The following is an 18269-nucleotide window of genomic DNA, read 5'->3' as shown; positions in this document are numbered from 1 at the left end:
TGAATTTTGGTGGTAATCACTTTCAGTCCTTTTCATTCATATTAATTTGGTAGATAGTGGGTTCCCGTTTGAAAGGTTTTAACATGGTGCAACAATTATGTATGGGATTTATAGATGGACGTGTGTAAAAACGGAACCTACTTAATTTATAACTCTTTCAGGAGTATTATTGTGTGCTTGCTGGTTTCAAACTTGGAGAAGTGACAGCAAACATTATGACATGAAGTGACATCCTTGCATTGTTGTAAATGTCCCCTAATATGTGGTTCTATCAGAGTTTAAATAGCCTATATTTTCAGATATGAAAAGAAATGTCTTTGGGTGCATATCCTCCCAAAAAAATAATGAAGACAAACATCCTGATATATCAATTTTCCTCAACTGGATTATTAAATCCAAAGCAGACAACTTTAATAATTAAACATCAACATATTCTATACAGAGCAAAGGTGCATGTAACCTTTGCAAGTCCAAAAAAAAAAAAAAAAATACATGTAAAATGTGGTAGACAAGCACTTGCAGATTAGGTAAAGCAGACAAGTTGAACATGGTTTAAGTCTTAGCCGGTGTGCTGAAGGCTTCATAACAGACATGATGGTATGATCGTCAGAGCGAAGGTATCTTTCCCGATCTGTGTCTGTGTGTGTCACATCTCAGCCCTGGTTCCTTCTCATAGCGCAATAGCCACTGCAAACACACTGACGACGCAGTACATGGTGCGGTTCTCCCACCTCACTGTGCAGCTTCCTGCGAAAACACACACACATGCTAGAATGAAATCATCTTATTTAGTTTATCTGAATCATATCTGGCAAAATCATGTGATAGTGCCACATAATTGCCATACTTTTTTTTTTTTTTACAAAATACAGGTTTTAAAACAAAAAAGTAATAAGAATAATGAGTATTAGTGATCACCATGCTTTAATTTATTATAGATGCAATGAATATAACGCACAAGAACACATATTTGGGTGACATGAAATTTAGAAATTCAATTGTGTCCTTCTGCATGCAGTAGTTAATCTAAAATTATTTGAAACTTTTCATGAGAGACTACGGAATATTTGAACTGTAAAAATACTGCAGAACTTAAAAAAAGTGAATAAAAATAAAATAATTTAATAAAATATAATAATAATAATATAAAATGATAAAGATATTTGCATAAACTGTATCCAAAATTTTACATTTCCTATTATACACATTTTATACAAATGTAAGTCTTTATATAAAATACAATAACATTCAATAAAAAAATGACATGTATTAAATATAAAAACATGGACATATTAACTGAATATACATAGAAGCACCATAAACATACTTTACCAAATTAATGATATGCACTCAATGCATTACTTCAACTTTATTTGTCAGAGAAATATCAAGAGTCAAGGCCAATGTGGTCCATATAATGGACATATTTATATCAAATATATGGACTCTTTTCAAATTTCGGAGGTTCTCAGAAGCAGAAATGGTCATAGTTGGGAAAAATTCTGTAGCTGTGAATGGGAGACGACAGCAAATATAATTTCTGTATTCGTTTAAATTCGTTTTTGTAATTTCCTGTCAAGGTAATAAATCTATACGCAAAAATATGCAAAACTGAACAAGATTTGCAATGTTGATACTTGTAAACGCATCATCACAGTCTGTGAAAAGGGTCCATTGTATTGCTATATCCTTTTGGTCCGGATGAGCTAACGCTATTGAAGCACTAAACAGGTCTAAAGAGCTAAAAGCTTTACCGTCAGTGGTAGTGTCCCAGTAACAAGAGTTGGCTGTGTGAAGACCTGCGCCGCTTTTCTGCATCACAGCACAGTTGACTGAAATATATACATAATATAATATACAATCAACAACTGCACTTTGTATAATGTCTTTCAGCTTTGTGCAAAGATGATGTATAGCCTTATAAACATATTATCAGATCTATAACCTATTAAATGTTTGTATACAAGATGAACTCAATCGGAAAGGCTCGTACCAATATACTTGAACGGTTTCCCCTGTTTCACTAACTGAGTGAGAGTGTGTTCGACTATGCTGGCTGTCCACTGGTTCACTTTGTTCTGGCTGTAGTCCACGCCTCCAATAATACCCTCAATGCACTGACCGATAAACACACACACACACACACACACACACACACACACACACACACACAGAGAGAGAGAGAGAGAGAGAGAGAGAGAGAGAGTTAATGGAGCAGACTTGCACTCAAATAAATAGGCTAGCATTAATCCTGCAGGCATGAGTTAGACATGAGACTAACAACAATGCAATTCATTCAGTGAGATAGGCTACACCATAGGGTGCTTAATGATGTTATAAATATATATATATATACACATTTTTTGACAGTGAATATTACCTCCTTAACAACATTACTTGCTTCATCTGGGCTGAAAGACATCTGAAATTAGAGGTTTTGAAAGGTGAAAAGAGATGAACACTATCAAACTGGTTTAAAGATGCATCCGCAACATTATATTTAGTGACCAAAATGTACATTTCAGACATGTATGTTAGGGGGAAAAAACTCAAAATGTTCAAAAATAATAGCTTATGATATTTCAACGGTTTCCTTTATGATTAAAGCTGACGTTATGATTTGGCCACACCCTGAAGGATTTTCCATAAAAACGTACAACAAAAAGATGTAAATTCTAAATCGAAATGAACTTTTAGTGATCTGTGTATACGTAAAAGATGTAATGATGTCAAAATATGAGCGTTTAAGGATGATGAAGTGATATTATGTTTCTATCCGGATGAAGCGGTTAGCAGGCTAGCGGTAAAAGCAAGTCTACTGTTTACCAGCTTTGAAAGCTTAACGTTATACAGATAATAACCAGTTGCACCATGTAATGCCTTATATAACACCTACTTCATCTCCAGAATGATACTCCTCCATCTTATCAGTTTTAAAACCCAAAAAATCTGGAGTCTGGACAACAAACTCTGTTCAGATGACTGTAGCTATTCTCTCACTGACAACTAAGGCTGATGTTAGCAACAAAATGGCGTTTGAGTGCTGCCACCTACTGGCGCTCTCCGACTCAACATGTCTGTCTGTCTATCTATCTATAAAGTGTTTACACTGTATTCGATAAAAAAAAAATACAATAAAAACAGTAATACTGTGAAATATTATTACAATTTAAATTAACTGGTTTCTGTTGTAATATATTTTAAAATGTAATGTATGTCTGTGATGGCAAAGCTGAATTTTCAGTGTCACATGATCCTTCAGAAATGCTAATGTCATTTCTTCTTATTATCAATGTTGAAAACAATAAAAAAAGGCACCGCCATTCAAAAGTTTTGGATAAGATTATTATTAAAAAAGAAGACTAAGAAAAAAATAAAAAAAATACTTTTATTTAGCAAAGGTGCATTAAATTGCTATAAAAAAAAAACAGACTTTTATGAGTATAACAAAGTATGTATTGTTATAAAAGTATTTATAATAAATGCTGTTCTTTTGAACTTTCTATTCATCAAAGAATAATGAGGGGGAAAAATCTGTTTCCATAAAAATATTAAGCAGCACAACCTTTTTTTAGAATTAATAAAAATAAGAAATGTTTCTTTAGCACCAAATCAGCATATTAGAAAGATGTCTGAAAGATCATGTGTTCTTACTGTATTTTTTTTTATAAAAAATAAATAAATGAATGCAGCCATGGTGAGATTGAGACTACTTTCAAAAACATTTGACCGGTACTGTATATATATCAAAAAGGAAGGGAGACCATTTTAAGTTGTTTACTTGTATCACATCAAATACAAAGGTTGTTAGATGAGTCTCACAAAAATGGACAGAAAATTGTCACATTACCCTGAAATTTTAAATATATAAAGTGCACAGGTGCTTTGAAAGTCTTTCATCAAATGTAAATAAATAGGTATAAAAACATACATAAATAGATCATTATTTTTCTAGATATACGGCACATATTGGTAAATTTACTCCCCAGTAATGACTTTAAGAATGCTTTTGATAAAAAAGTTGTATAAATCAGACACTGCAAACATATAAAGGAAAAATATTATACAATGTAGTACCAAAACAAAACTATTATAGCTCACAACTATACTTAAATTAAAATTAGACTCCCTAGTTTTCAGTTAAAGCTAGTCATTTTCTGTGGTCTGCTTTGCAGCACAAGGCACGGTAACATTAACACCACCAACACCAACAGGATGTTGCTTTGTTCGATTTCGATTCCAGTTTTTGTTCCAGTCTCAGCATAAACAGCATGTCAAACCCAGCTGAAAGGTGTCAAAGCAGATTGCAAGTGGCTGAACGTGATCGATTGGATGCAGTGGTTGGGCCTCCGGTCTGTGTTTGACTGCTACAACTCTCTGAGATCTGAGGTGGACCATCAGCTGCTGGTTTGCCTAAAGCGCTGCTCTCGGCTTGATTCCCTTTGGTGGGAGATCTCTTGAAAAGAGAAAGCTGAAGATAGGAAAGAAGAAACTGATCAAACAAAGGTTAAACTCTGATGCGCAAAGATGTTATGCTATGCGATTGCTCGAGTGTTATGCATGATTGCGAGGTGGTTGCTTACTAGTGTTTATTATAAAGATGAAAAGGTTTGAGTGGTTAAATACCCTGTTTCTAGAGCCGAAACGAGTTTTAGGTTTGTCTTCTGTAACTCCATTCCTCTCTGACTCTGTCTCCTCCTTTATAAGGGTAGCAGGATCAGAATCTTCAGAAACAAAGGAGAAAAGCTGCTTAAAATCAATACATTTGATTTTTGGTGAACATACATTTCATTTATGTTCACCAAGTTATATTATAGTACATTGCAATCACTTTCTACCTAATCATGGACATACTGCACCATAAAAAGGTGTAAATAAAGATGACCGGGATATCAAAGGGCTTGTCTCTTTCATTTAAATAGTGTATAGGTGCTTCTCAATACTCAAGAGTTCCTCAAACTCGGTCCTGGAGGGCCGCTGTCCTGCAGAGTTTAGCTCCAACCCTGATCAAACACACCTGAGCAAGCTAATCAATGTCTTCAGGATCATAGATATATATATAAACACTAGATACCTCGTACGCGCTGTTGGCCAATGGAGGTCGACGTCCGCACATGGCGGCCATCTTGCTACAGTGTACTCGCTCACTACTTCAATGGTGCATGTACTTTTAAATAACCATAACTTGCTCATTTTTCTACCGATTTTCAAACGGTTTGGTTTGTTATAAACGTCAGAGATGTAGTTATGACACTGCATACATACACTGCATACATATGAAAAATTATAACATACATGTTCAAGCATTCGGAATTATAGCCACGTTAATAACGTTTGTAAGAAACCAAACCGTTTGTAAATCCGTCAAGATTTCAGCGAGATAAGAGGATTTGTGTGCGTGCTGATCATTCACCTTAATGCACAGAGCACTGTCACAAGATGGCCGAACGATGATGCCGGAAGTGACTGCGCCATAAGACATCTAGCGTTTATATATATATCTATGTTCAGGATCAGTAGAAACTCACAGCTAGGTGTGTTTGATCAGGGTTGGAGCTAAACTGTGCAGGACAGTGGCCCTCCAGGACCGAGTTTGAGGAACCCTGCTCTAATTGATGCTTCCTCTTTTCCTCGCTCCTCGCTCCTCCAGCCCGTGACCTGGAAACCGACCGAACTCAGCCATCTTGACGGGCTTCTCAATTCTCTTGTTGAACTGTGAGAGGGCGAGGAACGAGGAGCGAGGAAGCTTTCTGAGGAGTCATGAGCGAGGATACACAGGTGAGACACGAGGAAAAGAAGCGAGGAAAGGAATAATAGTATAAAAAAAGGTAATTGTGAATTTTTAATCTCACAATTCGGACATTTGTCCTTGCAATTGTACATTAGGATTTTTCCCCTAGTTTATATCTTTATATCTTTTATGTTGTTTATTCTCAGAATAGTGAGTTTACATTTCACAGACTTTTTTTGTTCAGATTCCAGATTCTCTCAATTCCATTTTTCGCAGAATTCTGCAGGTGCATGTGGTCAGGATAGGTGTCCAAAAAAAGCAAAAAAACAAAAACAGAATTCCGAAAAACAAAAACAGAATTCCAAAAAACAAAAACAGAATTCCGAAAAACAAAAACAGAATTCCAAAAAACAAAAACAGAATTCCTAAAAACAAAAACAGAATTCCGAAAAACAAAAACAGAATTCCTAAAAAACAAACAGAATTAAAAAAACAAAAAAAACAAAACGGAATTCAGAGAAAAAAACCTCTGAACGTCAAGATTAAAAAAAGGTCCGAATTGTGAGATATAAACTTGCAATTGTGAAAAAACAGTTGCAACCTTTTTTATATTTTTATTCTGTGGTGGAAATAAGCTTCCATATATAGATGACCTCAAAGCTAACAGACATGGCCTAAAAGCCACAAAACTCTTTTTTTTTGTGGTTTTCTTGGGGTCTGTATGGGAATATGAAAGGGTGCTGAAAAGAAAGAAAAAAAAAAACTCACCTTTTATCGGTCCATCAGGGACGGATGCCTCTTTTATAATCTGCTTTTTCTGTAGGAGTAAGAAAATTACATCACACAAACAAATCAAAGCAACAGAGCCACGCTAAAGCAATATGTTCGTACTAAATGAGTCTAAATTATATGAATGAAAGGTTTCAGGGCACCTGTATGTCTGGCTCTGTAATGCTTTCCTCCTCTGTCTCTTTCCTCTTCTCGTCTAGAATATCTTCCTTCTCCTCACACTTTTCCCCTTCTTTTTCCTCTGGATGCTCTTCCTCATCTTCTTCCTCCTCCTCCTCCTCATCATCTTCTTCATCATCTAAATATTCTTCCTCCTCATCTTCTCCCTCCATCTTTCCATTGATCTCATCTGTCCGGAGCTGGAGAGATCGGTGGTGGTTGTGCAAAAAGTGAGAAAAGACAATCAGTGACTGGAATGAGAGACTGTGAAACACAAAAAGAGGGTTGAAGAAACTAGAATGGCAGGAGAGGGTTCAATGTGAGTCAGGAAGTCTTTTTCATTTTAAAATGAAAATGAACTAACAAACTACACGTATAAAGAAACACAAGTAGGTGGGTACATGACTAGGGATCTATTTAGGAGGACTAGAAAAGGACCAGCTCTACGGAGAGAGTGCCTCACCTGTCCAATGAAGGATTTTCGGGTTTTCTGCCTGATTGCAACTGCTTTGAATTTGGAGATATCTCATATGGCTTTCTTTATTTGCATGATTGCAATTCAAATTTGGTTATTATGCTGCTGAAACTCTCTAGTACAGCATGATAGATTTATATCATGTCGTTTTCTTTATGTAAAGCATACAAAAGTCGGTTTGGAAAATCTGTGCTTTTTATATTTAAATAAAATGCAATGCAATGTTACTAAATTGGAAAACAAATATAAAACAACACAGGTATTCATTTAAAAACACATGCAAATAGTTATAAATAAATGAAAAGTTTATTAGCTATTAAATGTAACAAAAAACTCACAGAACAAGCACAAGTGCAAAATTTGAACTAAATGCTACTTAATAATGACTTTATTTTTTCCCCCAAATATTTTCTTCCAGTCATAAAGATCACGAGCTGCCATTTTATTTTACGTTTTAATTTTTGTAAGAGTAGGCATCTTTAAATGTGCCCTGTTTGTATTTGTAAGAATCTGAAGTCATTGATAGTGCTGATTCATGGTCATTGGCAAATCAAGCACATTTGTTAGTAAACGAACATGGCCGTCCATCAGATTCATACGTCCTAAGGCACATCATGAGGTCTTCATTACTGCATGAGCGTATCATTACTTATGAAAACATAAATAAATAAATAGAAAATAAAAAATGTGAAGCAGTACATTTACTAAAAATGTCATGGGCGAAATTGCAAGAATAATAATGGCGAAATAAAAATATTTCAAATATATATCACAAAAGCAAGAAGCAAGAAAAAACATTAAAGGCATGTACATAATACTCAGTAAAAGCAGATAGAGGATGTTGAATTATTTTAAATTGAGGTATTGAGGAAGAACATCATCCCAAAACTGCTGAGACTCCTGGGACTCGTCGTCTGACTGCTGGCGTTGCGCTCGGGCCCGTTTGGCTTTTGTCGGCTGTTTTGTTGTTTTCGCACTTGACTTTTGTTTGGTGGATTCAGAGGCTTTTTCACGTTTTCTTTTGGCTTTGGCTTTTTCTTCTTCCTCCTCCTCTTCTTGTTCTTCTTCCTCCTCCTCCTCTTGTTCTTCTTCCTCTTCTTGTTTGTCCTCCTCTTCTCCCTCCTCATCCTCTGCTTCTTCTGCCTCCTCTTTATCTTCAGACTCTTCCTCCTCTGCTTCCTCTTCTGCTTCTTCATTGCCTTCCTCCTCACCATTACTTTCTTCTTCTTCCTCTTCATCTTTGCTCTCCTGCTCTTCTTCCTCTTCATCTTTGCTCTCCTGCTCTCCTTCCTCTTCATCTTTGCTCTCCTGCTCTTCTTCCTCTTCATCTTTGCTCTCCTGCTCTCCTTCCTCTTCATCTTTGCTCTCCTGCTCTTCTTCCTCTTCATCTTTGCTCTCCTGCTCTCCTTCCTCTTCGTCTTTGCTCTCCTGCTCTTCTTCCTCTTCATCTTTGCTCTCCTGCTCTCCTTCCTCTTCATCTTTGCTCTCCTGCTCTCCTTCCTCTTCGTCTTTGCTCTCCTGCTCTTCTTCCTCTTCGTCTTTGCTCTCCTGCTCTTCGCTCTCCTCCTCTTCTTCCTCTTTGCTCTCCTGCTCTTCGTCTTTGCTCTCCTGCTCTTCTTCCTCTTCGTCTTTGCTCTCCTGCTCTTCTTCCTCTTCGTCATTGCTCTCCTGCTCTTCTTCCTCTTCATTTTCACTCTCTTCTTCTTCCTCATCATTCTGACTCATTGCTTCCTCTTTCTTGCTTTCGCCCTCTTCCTCATCCTCTTCAACTTCCTCACTCTCCTCCTCTGCTTCACTCTCACTCTCCCCTTCATCATCATTTTCAGTCTCACTTTCCTGCTTTTCTGAATCGTCCTCCTCTTCTTCACTAGTCTTTTCACCATCTTCATCCCCTTCATCTTCAGACTCGCTCTCTAGCTTTTCAGAATCTTCCTTTTCTTCACTAGTCTTTTCACTATCTTCATCTTCCTCTGCACTATCCTCAACGGCAAGGTCACTTTCTACATCATTTTCTTCTTCATCCTCACTGTCTTTCTCCTCTGACTCCTCATTCTCTTCATCTGATTCTTCCTTTGAGCTCTCATTTTTGCTCTCTGTCTCTTCCTCTTTGCTTGTTTTGCTTTCGTCCTGTTCATCTCCACTCTGCTCTTCAGTTTTTCTACTTATCTCACTTGTTTCTTCTTCCTCGTCTTCTATTCTATCACTCTCCCCTTCCTCAGCCTCACTCTCTACATCCTCAGTTGCCACACTTTTACTTTTATCCTCCTCTTCCTCACTTTCCTCATCCTCACTAGTACCTTTGATCATTGTATCACCTTCAACCTCAGAATCATCATCGTTTGCTACCTTGTCAAGGGTCTTGCTCTCACTTTCCTCCTCACTCTCATCCCTTCTGTTCACCAACCCCTTGCTTTCCTCCTCTTCCTCCTCATCTGATTCCTCTCCTTCTTCCTCCTCGTTTCTTCTATATGTTTCCACCTCAGAATGAGCCTCGGTTTTGGACTCAATGCTGCTTCTTTCCATGTCCCCATCTGAAGTTCCTGATTCTGTCTTCATGTTGATGGTGACAGCCGTCTTATTGGCTTCTCTAGTCTCATCCTGTCTTGAAACCTCATCGGACTCACTCAGGGACGAAACATCAGATAGAGTTCTTTGTTTTGAAGGAGGTTTTGGCATCTTTTGGGGTGTGGACTGGGAAAGGAACTGACTGACTGCTGATGCTCCAAGTAAACAAGCAGAACTTCCCATTCCCACATCTTGGAGAAAAGATGTCACCTTGATGAGAGGATTTTCCTTAATTTGCTCAGATTCTGACGCCGATTCAGATTTGGAGGCAACTTCGGAGACAATGGTAGGCCCCTTTTTTGTGTTTTTCAAGTTGTCTTCTACTGGCAATTGGCTTTGTTCTGCTCTTGATTTCTTTGTCTTCTTTGTAGAAACATCTTCTTGGCATGAGGATTGTTGTGAAGTAGTGGAGATCTCTTGTATTGTCTTACTACTTTTTGAATCTTTTTTTGAATCTGACTTTTTACTCTGTGGGACAACATTTTTGTTTTCTGTCTTAGCAGCATTCGTTTCACCTTTCACCCTGTGAGCTTTTGGTAAATCATCTTTTGAGATCTTCTTACCTGTTGAGTCTTGGTCCTTATGTGTGGTCTGTTCAAGATGATGTTCAACAACAATTATGGGTTTCATTTTTACTTCCTTTTCTTTCCCCACAACTTTTTGAGGCTGGCTTCTGACTTCCAATGGACGATCTTTGGGTTTTGCTTTACCTATTCCCTCTTGGTTTGGTTTTGTACTTCCTTTTGATTTTTGAGGAACCTTCTCACTTTCAGCCTCTTGATTTGGGTGGGCTTTTCCAGTTGATTCTTTTTTAACTTTATCCCTTGACTTCATCAATTCTGTGTGCTTGGGCAGGTAGGATTTGGATCCAGCTCTGCTTATGTCCGACCCCAATCTGGTGTTACTTCCACCAGCTTGGTGATATGCAGGCTTTCTGTTCTCCAAAGCGATAAGGACATTTTCCTTATCATGACCATGTCTCTTAGGGGACTTGTGGGGCGTCCCTGACCCAAGACTGTCCCCGACTACTGAGCTACCACTTGAGCTTCTAAGTAACTCAGTAGGAAGAGCTTTGCGAGCTGACAGCTCCGCCCTCTTACTATAAGGGGCGTGTCCATCACTATGCTTCTCCTTACCGTGCTCTTTCACAACCTTAACCTTCTTCTATTCCAGGAAGCAGAGGATAAAAAGAAGGAAAGTGTTAGAGAAATGAATGAACATGCAGAGCAGGCTGAACGAGAGCAGAATGAGCTTTAAGGCTGCAAAGCAAATGAGAATGAGTCAATGAAGAGAAGACAGAGAACACAAGCATAAGGGGGAGGTCTAAATGAGTGCAGCCCTTTGAAAAAATTTACACATTTGTCTCCTCAACCTTTGTTTAGCCATATAAATAGCTAATTTCTTGGACAACAACCCAGATGAGCTCTTACCTTCTCCACAGGAGACAATGTGAGGGTCTTATCGCTAGGGTCCATCTTAATTATGTGAGTCTGAAAACAAAGACATTTTTGCATTATAGTCTTAGAAGATTTTATGCCAGCGGTTCTCAACTGGATTTTCTATAGACCCAGATTTGACATCAAATGACAAACCAGTACCAAATGTAACCTGTATTTACAGTAGTCTGTGTCATTTTTGCTTTTAAAAGTGGATTTCAACCAAATCATTAAATGTCTACTTCTACGTATTTTCTATAGATATTATAAAAGCATGCATGCCTCTTTCATAAGTGATGGTATGCTTCTCCTACCAGGTTTAATAAGTCAGTGGTTTCTCCAAGGTCTTTTACGCTCTCACTATCCTCCACACTGCTTCTGTCATCAAGAGATTTCTCTTTCTTTCCAGGAACTTATCGAGAAAGAGAAAGAGAAAGAGAAAGAGAAAGAGAAAGAGAAAGAATCCATAAAAACATGAGTATAATATACACTACAGTTCAAAAGTTTGGTATTGGTTAGATTTTTTTAAATGCTTCTGAAAGATGCCTCACCAAGGCTGCATTTATTTGATAAAAAATACAGTAAAACAGTAAAATTGTGAAATATTATTACAATTTAAAAGAAGTGAATTTCTATTTCTTTTAAAATGTCATTCATTCCTGTTATGGCAAAGCTGAAATTTCAGCATCATTACTCCAGTCTTCAATGTCACATGATCATTCAGAAATTATTCTAATATGCTGATTTGTTGCTCAAGAAACATTTCTTATTATTATCAATGCTGAAATCAGTTGTACTGCTAAAAGATTCTGAATAGACAGTTCAAAAGAACACCATTTTTTAAAATAGAAATCTTTTGTAATAATGTAAAAGTCTTTACTGACACTTTAGATCAATTTATTGTGTCCTTGCTGAATAAAAGTATTAATTTATTTAATCATACTGATCCTAAACTTTTTAACAGTAGTGTAAATGAAAATAAATGTGTGCTTTTTGATTGAATGATGTCTTTTTATAAGTGGCAATAGCATTTGTGAACGAGGAACTTGTTTTCCTGTGATTTGAAACAACAGATATGATTTTTAATACTTCAGTTTCTTGACAAGGCAGTTACTTTTGAGGCTGTTGTGAGGGATCTTTCCAGGTTGGTTACTGTGGGAGTGATGGATCTGGCTGGGAACAGATAGAGATGCACTCAGATGATTTCCACCCAGAGCTGGGAGTGTTCTAAACATTTGTCCAAACTGATCTGGTGAACGCTCCTGCAGAAGAAAAGCAACACACATTGCATCCATATTTAATTAGTTGATATAATTGTTTAGGTAATATATTATACTAAACATTGCCGTAAAATTGTATTATTCATCTTGAAATACACTTCCACTAGTCCAATTGATAATCAGTTGCACTTATTGCAATCCATTATGATTGACCTACCCGTTCTCTGCGTCTGACCCGAGCCGAGAGACTCCTGTTTAGGGTGTCCCCCAGTAGTTCAGTACAGGACTTTTCAAAGTAGTCTTCTGTGATGTCATCCTCCTCCAGGATCAAATCCTCCGACCTTTCAGCCCTGGGCTTTGCCAACACAAGCATGTGACACCCACCACAAGTAACCTGAAAGCACACACACTGTTTACAGATGTCATGAACTCAAAATAAAATGTTGTGGTTTTTTTGTCCTTATTGTTCCATATGAAATGACAATAGACACTTTTAGCAGAAAATTATACATTTCGACTACCTTAAAAGAAATTTGCAGTCGGTAAGATTTTTTACAGTTTTTGAAAAGTATTATGCTCACCAAGGCTATATTTATTTTCTTTCTTTATTTTTTTTTTTTTTATGTATTTATTATCAAAAATACATTAAAAAAATTGTGAAATATTATTACAATTTTTCTATTATAATGTATTCCAAAATCGAATTTATTCTTGTAATGGCAAAGCAGAATTTTCAGCAGCTCCAGTCTTTAGTGTCACATTATAATATGCTGATTTAGAGCTTAATAGATATTTCTTATTATTATCTGCATTATTTGAACTATTTTTTGTAAGTCTTTACTGACACTTTTGATCAAGTGAATGTATTCTTGCTGAATAAATGCATTCATATATATATATATATATATATATATATATATTACTGACCCCAAAGTTTTTCTCTGCTGTAAAAAATGGACCAAAAATATGTAAGCTCAGGAGGAAAAACAAATGTTTTTTTTTGCAATAAAAATAAAACAAACAAATAAAATTTTCTTTCTATTATTAGAAATAAAATTAGAGAATGAAAGCAATAAAAAAGGGCAAGTACTTTGATATGTCCAGACCTTCCTGTCTCAAAAGAAAATGGGGTCAACAGGGGAATGAAATTTATAGTGGTCAAACCATTTCAAAGCAGAAAAAGTATATACCTGATAGAAATCAAATGTATTATATATTGTGTCATAAACAGTAGATGGCCAGTAATACGTACAGAATGTACATGGCAGTTGAGGAATCTCGTACACAGGGTCGGTCTGAACTGGTTGGTGAAGTTTTCTTCTCCAAGCCCTAGTTTTCCATGCCGACCATCACCAAAGGTGTACAAAAGGCCGCTCTCTGAAACCAGCACATATACAAACAGAATCGTATATATTTTAGAGGAAAGACACAAAGAGGAAATTATATCACAACAAATAAAAGGAAGTTGTCAGGTATTTTACCAGTAATCAACGCTGTATGGTTCTCTCCACACTCCACATGTTTAACTCTGCCCCTCCTGAAATGCTCAACCACTCTGGGTAAACGAGACTCAAATATGAATGTGCCGTGGCCAAGCTGTCCAAACTGACCCAGGCCAAACGAATACACCTTGTGCTCTGCATTACCAGACATGTGTAACATTTAGTCTTCAAAAAGAAGAAACACAGACAAAAAAAACAACCACAAAGCAAAATATGTTCCCCTACCAGTAAGCGCCACCGTGTGCCCTCCTCCACAGGACACCTTTACCACCCTATCAGAGATGCCGGTCACCTGTTGAGGCACTTTATGATTGGCCAGCTTCTCTGTGGACAAGCCCAGCTTTCCACTGTCTTTTTCTCCGAATGTGAACAAGGCCCCATCCACTGCAACAAATGAAACAAGCATCACCTAGCAACAATCCAGCCTTCACAGAAGGTCAAATGATGAACATTTTATGAATTCAATGCCACCATCCTGTGCTCTATAGATCATGGAGAGGAAGTAGGAAAGTCATCATGAATTGTCAAAAAGTGGGGATTTAAAATGATGGATATTCCAATGTAACACAGTTGAACACAATTCTTAAATCATTTTGATTCATTTATTAAATATATCAAGTATTATTTATAAAATAATAGTAATATTATGCCATTGTTTTAAAATTATGAATGTAATTTATTGTAAATGTATTAATTGTAATACCATTATTATATGTAATTAACAGCATAATTCTCTATAATAAAAATTTAAAAATATTTCATAATCACTTATTTGATGTATTTGATGAGTTTTCATAATTTTAGTAATTTATTTCTGTGATGCAAAGCTGAATTTTCAGCATCATTACTCCAGTCTTCAGTGTCACATGATCCTTAAGAAATCATTCTAACATGCTGATTTGCAGCCCAATAAACATTTATGTTGTGCATTTATTTTTAGGATTCTTTGATTAATAGAAAGTTTAAAAGACCAGCAGTTTAATGCATCCTTGCTGAATAAAAGTATTTTTCTTTTTCTTTTTTTCTTAAAAAAATTGTACTGACCTTAAACTTTTGAGTGCAACCTTTAAAAAAACAACCTTTTTTACTATTTATGAGTAAAATAGTATAATATTATAAATATATATATAAACAAAAGATATATTCCAGATTAAATGTTGAGTTAAACATGTATTTAACCCTGAATATTTTGGTATAATTGCCCGTGGTGACATGAGGTAATACTTCCTACAGTGGCATACATACCGGTAACAAAGGCAGAATGATAATATCCACAGGACACCCAGGACACTCGTTTCCCCACAGAAACCTCTTGAGGAGTGAGTGCATTACTCTCCTTTCCTAACCCAATCTGACCCTCGGAGTTATCGCCCCACATATAGAGCCTGCCATCCTCTGAGATGACACAGACATTTTGTTACATTACTGTTAATATTTGCCGTTACATGTTATGTATGTCACATTTTCGGTTACATGTTTTGTCAACAGACACAGTCTGATATAAGGCAGATGGAACAGAACTCTTACGCGTCAGGACAGCAGATGTATTGGAACCAGCAGCGAGCATTTTGATTGGCCCATGTTTGCTGAAGAAGTCCACCAGGTGGAAGGAGGTTCTGTCATCGCAGTCACCAAGACCAAGCTGTCCTTCATTATTCCCTCCAGAGGCATACAGGTTACCACGGGCTGCTCAGCAAAGAAAACAAGTATTTTAGTTGAGGATAAATCTATAATGTTGCAAATAGTTATCTATAGTGCTATCAAAACATTTGGGGGTCAGTGACACAGAAGACTGAAGTAATGATGCTAAAAATACAGCTTTGTCACCACAGGAACAAATATACATTTCAAATATATTACAATAGAAAAAAAATATTTTGAATTAAAATAATATATCACAATATTAATGTTCAAAAACATAAAAAAAGATCTTATTGTCCCCCAAATTTTGAATGGTAGTGTACATTTAAAAAAAAAAAAATCATGTTTTGGCCTTTGCAAATATTGAGATATCATCAAAAAACAAAACAGAAACAAAAACAAACAGAACGCTCAGATATTTAAAAAAATACATTAAAAGTTCTAGCCTTACATGTTATGATCGTTTGTCTTTAAGGTTATGAGTGTAATTTTTTCAATGTTAAACATTCTCTTATCCCCGTTTAATTCGCAGAGACAATTATAAATTCCCAGAGAGTTCCCATTGTGTTGCCCTGTAGCCCTTTTAAAACATTGCTGTTTGTTTCAGTGGTCTGGCATGGCAATTTCTGGCTTGACTAATGGAATAAGTAAATAAATAAGAATATGTAAATAATTAAGGTTTCAAATTGTCCTCATAAAGATAAATTTCACCTTTAAAAAGAACAAAAACAATTTTTTTTTTACTTGATTTACTATACTCAAAAAACATAAAGCAAATATGATGAAAAAACTTACATGTATAAACAAGTGAATGAGTTCTTCCACAGGCTGCGAGCTTCACGCTTTCAGATTTTAGGGCTTTAAGAAAACAAATACGGTCATTGCATGTCAGAAATATGTTGACTATACGATTTATTCTTACTAAACACAATTATACAACCTGAATATACATGTATATATAGAGAGAGAGAGATAGATAGATATAGATATATCAAGCTAATTTGTTAAAATGCTGAACTCCTGCACACACTTCCCCTCTGCTTTCCAGATTAATGCAGATTACGGACCACTCCAGATTGGTATTAAGGCAATCTATGGCTTTATCCTGAAAAGATCTCCTTTTTCTTAAAGCTACTTACAAACATGTAATTGTGTGTGTCAGATTATATATTACTGCTGTGCTGAATAATTCAAAGTCACTAATCATTATTATTTGATAAACTAATGATAATTTTTCCAAACAGCTAATTGTGACTGACAGCATTGGAGAATGTGTTGAAGTGATTTATCAGCTGTGGATGGCAGAAAACACTCAGTACTGCTCTCAACTAGCCCAATCGCATTCCGGGGGTATAAATCGAGTTGCCAGGGGTCGCTTCAACCCGGGGCAACAGTGTAAAAGTAGCCCAATTCCACGGGAAAACACTGACACTGAAAATCGTACCTTTCACACAAGTGGGTTTATTCACAGTGGTCTTTGTTCCGAGGCCCAGCTGTCCCCAGTTATTGCTGCCAAACATAAACAGCTTCCCATTTTCTAAACACAATAGAAATAGTGAAAGGATGAATGCAAAAAATGACGGAACAAGACTTTATTTACCAAGATATCCACTAATAAACTCATAAATCATACCTGTTACTAGTGCTGTGTGCTCATCTCCACAGGAAATTCTCAAAGGTACATCATTTTTTAACCAGAATTTACTGGGGGCATTATCTGCGAATTTACTCTTTCCAAAAGTGAAGACAGCTCCGGATTCTAAAACAAAAATTGAAAAATAGAACAATAGCAAATGCAGACAATTTTTCATGTTATGCCTTAAACTATTCAAATGACTGTTGTTTCAAGCTGTATTACACTATATTATGTCGTAAACAAATAATAGTTTGTATGATTTTAATTCGCAGTTTCTGTTTCTCTGTATACATATATATATATATATATATATATATATATATATATATATATATATATATATATATATATATATATACACAATCAGATGGTTAGTTGTTTACTTTATAGAAATACTATAGAATTGAGAGCGTGAGGCGTGACCACATGGCGTGGTTGCCTTGGCGACAGGAAGCCACAGGAGTCAATGAAAGAGCGGGACAGAGTGTTCAATGAAATAAAAAACAAAACACAACGAACAATTATATGTATAAACACAGAGAAATATAATATTTGCAGTGCATTAAAACAGTTAAAACATATTTACACCAGTATAACATATGATTCGCTTCCACTATGTAGCACCGTTATATTATAGCCTATAGCTAATCATAAACAGACAATAAGGCTAGAGACACACGTGTAGCAACTGCAAATAACACACATGTTTACATCGACAACTAATGTACTACAAAATATTTTACCAGGGATCTCATCTTCTGTCTCTCCGGCCATCTCCCCCGACTAATCAGCTTATTTACGCTGGACTCTAAAAGTGTGACCAAGAAGTTTCTAAAACGACAGAAACTCTCCGCTCTAGATTTGCTTCCGCGTTGAGGTGTCACGTGTTACTCATTAGCTAGCTCCGCCAACTACAGTAACTTGATGCGACATTTATATAATACATATTTATATGTACATTTATTATTTTATGTACATTTATTATTTTATATACTTTTATAGTAACTTAAATAATTGAAAATATAAAATTATGACTGTATACAATACATAAGATAAACACACATTTACGTTATATTAGACAATCGTGAGGAAAAGGAAATGAGAATTTATCTGCA

General features: G+C 36.1%; 2 protein-coding genes across 4 annotated transcripts; both read right to left on the bottom strand.

Annotated features, from left to right (window-relative positions):
* Nucleotides 1-367: 367 nt before the first annotated feature.
* On the bottom strand, nucleotides 368-3070 carry dynlt3 (dynein light chain Tctex-type 3). The gene is made up of 5 exons (XM_084396201.1): nucleotides 2897-3070; nucleotides 2381-2422; nucleotides 1994-2117; nucleotides 1755-1832; nucleotides 368-747 (listed from the first exon to the last, which is right to left on the bottom strand). Exons 1-5 carry the CDS (start codon nucleotides 2921-2923, stop codon nucleotides 671-673), a joined length of 348 nt encoding a protein of 115 aa, XP_084252327.1. The 5' UTR covers nucleotides 2924-3070; the 3' UTR covers nucleotides 368-670.
* A 691-nt stretch (nucleotides 3071-3761) lies between these two features.
* rpgrb (retinitis pigmentosa GTPase regulator b) lies at nucleotides 3762-18003 on the bottom strand. 3 transcript variants are annotated; one of them, XM_084396153.1, is made up of 17 exons: nucleotides 17898-18003; nucleotides 17152-17277; nucleotides 16963-17055; nucleotides 16314-16376; nucleotides 15405-15563; nucleotides 15123-15272; nucleotides 14103-14261; nucleotides 13857-14012; nucleotides 13628-13752; nucleotides 12593-12769; nucleotides 12270-12417; nucleotides 11470-11567; nucleotides 11150-11209; nucleotides 6664-6879; nucleotides 6500-6548; nucleotides 4627-4724; nucleotides 3762-4471 (listed from the first exon to the last, which is right to left on the bottom strand). In XM_084396153.1, the coding sequence occupies exons 1-17, from the start codon at nucleotides 17926-17928 to the stop codon at nucleotides 4295-4297; spliced, it is 2085 nt and encodes a 694-aa protein (XP_084252279.1). In that variant the 5' UTR covers nucleotides 17929-18003; the 3' UTR covers nucleotides 3762-4294. The 3 variants fall into 3 exon arrangements, with proteins under 3 accessions (XP_084252279.1, XP_084252277.1, XP_084252278.1); XM_084396151.1 differs by lacking the exons at nucleotides 3762-4471; nucleotides 4627-4724; nucleotides 6500-6548; nucleotides 6664-6879 and adding an exon at nucleotides 7877-10883 and having other exon boundaries at nucleotides 17898-17986; XM_084396152.1 differs by lacking the exons at nucleotides 3762-4471; nucleotides 4627-4724; nucleotides 6500-6548; nucleotides 6664-6879; nucleotides 15123-15272 and adding an exon at nucleotides 7877-10883 and having other exon boundaries at nucleotides 17898-17986.
* Between the last annotated feature and the right edge of the window lie 266 nt (nucleotides 18004-18269).

Source organism: Rutilus rutilus (assembly GCF_951802725.1).
Source record: "Rutilus rutilus genome assembly, chromosome: 22".
Lineage (NCBI taxonomy): Eukaryota > Metazoa > Chordata > Actinopteri > Cypriniformes > Leuciscidae > Rutilus > Rutilus rutilus.
The sequence above is the reverse complement of the archived record's forward strand: the minus strand, read 5'-3'. Positions and strand labels throughout refer to the sequence as shown.

Coding starts and splice junctions, on each gene's coding strand:
- dynlt3 (XM_084396201.1), bottom strand. CDS start 2,923: ATGGAGGAGTATCATTCTGGAGATGAA. Junction 1,833..1,993: donor GAAACCGTTCAAGTATATTG/GTACGAGCCTTT, acceptor TATATATTTCAG/TCAACTGTGCTGTGATGCAG. Junction 748..1,754: donor CTGGGACACTACCACTGACG/GTAAAGCTTTTA, acceptor GTGTTTTCGCAG/GAAGCTGCACAGTGAGGTGG.
- rpgrb (XM_084396151.1), bottom strand. CDS start 17,928: ATGGCCGGAGAGACAGAAGATGAGATCCCTG. Junction 17,278..17,897: donor GACAGAAGATGAGATCCCTG/GTAAAATATTTT, acceptor TTTTTGTTTTAG/AATCCGGAGCTGTCTTCACT. Junction 14,013..14,102: donor GCACACGGTGGCGCTTACTG/GTAGGGGAACAT, acceptor CTGGTAATGCAG/AGCACAAGGTGTATTCGTTT.